The sequence below is a fragment of the Bison bison genome, unplaced genomic scaffold (assembly GCF_000754665.1).
Source record: "Bison bison bison isolate TAMUID 2011002044 unplaced genomic scaffold, Bison_UMD1.0 scf7180017858267, whole genome shotgun sequence".
In the NCBI taxonomy this organism is placed as follows: domain Eukaryota; kingdom Metazoa; phylum Chordata; class Mammalia; order Artiodactyla; family Bovidae; genus Bison; species Bison bison.
In genome coordinates this window covers 8,120-11,310 of record NW_011488840.1, presented here as the reverse complement: position 1 = coordinate 11,310, position 3,191 = coordinate 8,120, and the positions used below count along the sequence as shown (strand labels likewise).

Below are 3,191 nucleotides of genomic sequence, written 5' to 3'. Positions count from 1 at the left end.
TCTACTTGTTCTACTTCATTCAGCATCTCATCTCTCTTTTGAAATACATCATATACTACTTCTTTCTTCCTCATGAGGGTATCCCCTTCATCTTTCATCCAAAGAGGTTGTTAACTTGTATTATATTGTCCACATAAACTTCATTTTGATGCTTAGAGTTTACTTAAAAAAACTGTCACACATATACATACTATGTCATTGTATATGCTACAAGCTACTTGATTTGTAGGGACTCACATTTTTCTGTACACCCCTTATTGCTAGAACAGTGCCTTGCAAACAGATCCACCAGGAGGAATTGCTGGTTGATTGATTGGTCAGGCTATCACAAAGATAAAATATTTGTCAAAGGAAATTATTTTAATTTTTTAAAATAGAAATGTTTTATTTCAGAAAGTATCCAGTCTTTATTGACTGAGTAAATCTAAGTATCAACTTATAACAGAGGTGGAAGTTGAGGTTTGTGACTGAAGAGGTCTAAAACTGTTGAAACTTTCGAATAGCAGAAAGTCTGCAGATGTATAGTTTAAAGGCAATCTACTATGATACAGTTAAGTAATGGCTAGGATATGACTTGTATTTGGAGGACAGAAGTCATAATAATCAGTTGTCTTATGGGCCTTTTATTTACCACTGCTCTTCCTTTTTGTTGTACTTCACAAGCAAGGAAAGCTTTACTTGGTTTTGCGCCTTTGTGAAGTTTCCACTTTTTTATCCTTGATTGTCAAGTTATTCTTTCCTTGAACTTTGTCCTTTTCTCCATGAACATTCTTGTTTTTGGCATCATTTTCTTCTTTATCTTTCCCTGTATCTCTCTTTTCATTGTCTTGCTTTTCTTTGTCTTCTGAACTCTCCTTTTCTTGGGCTGTTTGTCCATTTGATATTCTGGTCTCACTCTTCTCTACTTGGGACCCCTGCCTTATTGGTATTCTGGTCTCACTCTTCTTTACTTGGGACCTCTGCCCTATTGGTATTCTGGTCTCACTCTTCTTTACTTGGGACCCCTGCCCTATTGGTATTCTGGTCTCACTCTTCTTTACTTGGGACCCCTGTCCTATTGGTATTCTGGTCTCACTCTTCTTTACTTGGGACCCCTGTCCTTTTAGTATTCTGGTCTCATTCTTCTTTACGTGGGACCCCTGTCCTTTTAGTATTCTGGTCTCACTCTTCTTTACTTGGGACCCTTGTCCTATTGGTATTCTGGTCTCACTCTTCTTTACTTTGGGCCCCTGTCCTTTTGGTATCTTGGCTTCACTTTCTTTTGTTTGGGCGTCCTGTCCTTGTGGTATTTCAGCTTTACTTTTCTCTACTTGAGCTTCCTGTCCTTGTGGTACTTCGGCCTCACTCTTTTCTACTTGGGCGTCCTGTCCTTTTGGTATTTTGGATTCACTTTTCTCTACTTGGACTTCCTGTCCTTGTGATGCTTTGGTCTCACTCTTTTCCACTTCGACATCCTGTCCTTTTTGTATTTTGGCTTCACTTTTCTCTGCTTGGGCGTCCTGTCCTTGTGGTATTTCAACTTGACGTTCCTCTACTTGGGCTTCCTGTCCTTGTGGTACTTGGGCCTCACTCTTTTCTACTTGAACATCCTGTCCTTTTGGTATTTTGGCTTCACTTTTCTCTGCTTGGGCGTCCTGTCCTTGTGGTATTTCAACTTTACGTTCCTCTACTTGGGCTTCCTGTCCTTGTGGTACTTGGGCCTCACTCTTTTCTACTTGAACATCCTGTCCTTTTGGTATTTTGGCTTCACTTTTCTCTGCTTGGGCGTCCTGTCCTTGTGGTATTTCAACTTTACGTTCCTCTACTTGGGCTTCCTGTCCTTGTGGTACTTGGGCCTCACTCTTTTCTACTTGAACATCCTGTCCTTTTGGTATTTTGGCTTCACTTTTCTCTGCTTGGGCGTCCTGTCCTTGTGGTATTTCAACTTTACGTTCCTCTACTTGGGCTTCCTGTCCTTGCGGAACTTGGGCCTCACTCTTTTCTACTTGGGCTTCCTGTCCTTTTGGTATTTTGGCTTCACTTTTCTTTACTTGGGCTTCCTGTCCTTGTGCTGTTGCGGCCTCATTCTTCTCTACTTTGGCTTCCTGTCCTTGCTGTATTTCAGCCTCACTCTTCTCTACCTGGGCTGCTGCTTCTCTTGGCATTTTCATGTCTCTCACTTTTTCTTGGGATTCCTGTCTTTTCATTATCTCAGCATTACTGTCTTTTACCTTGACTTCCATTTCTATCTTACCTTTCTGCAACTCAACATCTTGGAAATTGCTTAATTCTCTTTTGTGCTCTGCTATCACGACTTCATCAGAATCTGTAAATGAGATTTTTTTCTGTAGTTCTTCCTTGTTTTCTTCTCGGCTACTCTGAAACTTTGTAGTGCTTCCACTTTTTAGAATCTGGGCTTTGGAATCTGATTTTTTTATAAGTTCTCCATCCATGTAACCTGGAAATATAACTGAGCACACAACAAAAGTGCATGATTCAGATATCAAGTATTTTTGTTTTATTCCTACATAAAACTGACAAATGGAGATAACTTGTGGAGATAACTTGAGATTTTCCTCAAGATATAAAATGGTGAAACTCTACACATAAAATTATATAAATATTGATAACTTTCCAGACTTCTTTCAATAAATCAAAAGATTAATGGAAGAAAAGGTAAAATGTTTTCAAAATGAACTGGCATTTGTTCAATATATTGTGTCTAATAAATAATATTTGATAGCTAATGGAGGATGTATTCCAAAAAGAAATAGAAGTTAATTTTAGAAAAATTATAGAAAGCAATGATTGTTTCTTAAAATAGAAAGAATAAATTCAAAATATGCTTTTCCTATTGAATAAAGCATATCTCATTAATATGCAAAAGTAATGCTAGTGCTGGCTGATAATTATTTAGTGCTTACCATATACCAGGCAGTAGTGTTCTGAGCACTTTGTATGTATTAACTCATTTAATCCTCACAAAAACCATATAGGGTAGATACTATTACTATCCCTATTTTACAGATTAATAAACTAAGGTACAGAATTTTTAAATGAATGTGAATATGGTCATGAAGTTAGTAGGTGGTGGAGCTGGGATTTGAACCTGAGTAGGAGAAGGCGATGGCACCCCACTCCAGTACTCTTGCCTGGAAAATCCCATGGACGGAGGAGCCTGGTAGGCTGCAATCCATGGGGTTGCGAAGAGT

At 38.6% G+C, this 3,191-nt stretch overlaps 1 protein-coding gene across 1 annotated transcript in view; it reads right to left on the bottom strand.

Annotated features, from left to right (window-relative positions):
• Positions 1–674: 674 nt before the first annotated feature.
• LOC105004919 (chromosome unknown open reading frame, human C6orf10) overlaps positions 675–3,191 on the bottom strand; it is a gene marked incomplete at its 5' end in the record, with an annotated part of 8,225 nt that continues 5,708 nt past the window's right edge. Inside the window, 2 exons of the mRNA XM_010862723.1 lie at positions 675–2,114; positions 2,160–2,449. Of these exons, the coding sequence (XP_010861025.1) occupies positions 675–2,114; positions 2,160–2,449 (1,730 nt within the window). The remainder of the gene's footprint in view (positions 2,115–2,159; positions 2,450–3,191) is intronic.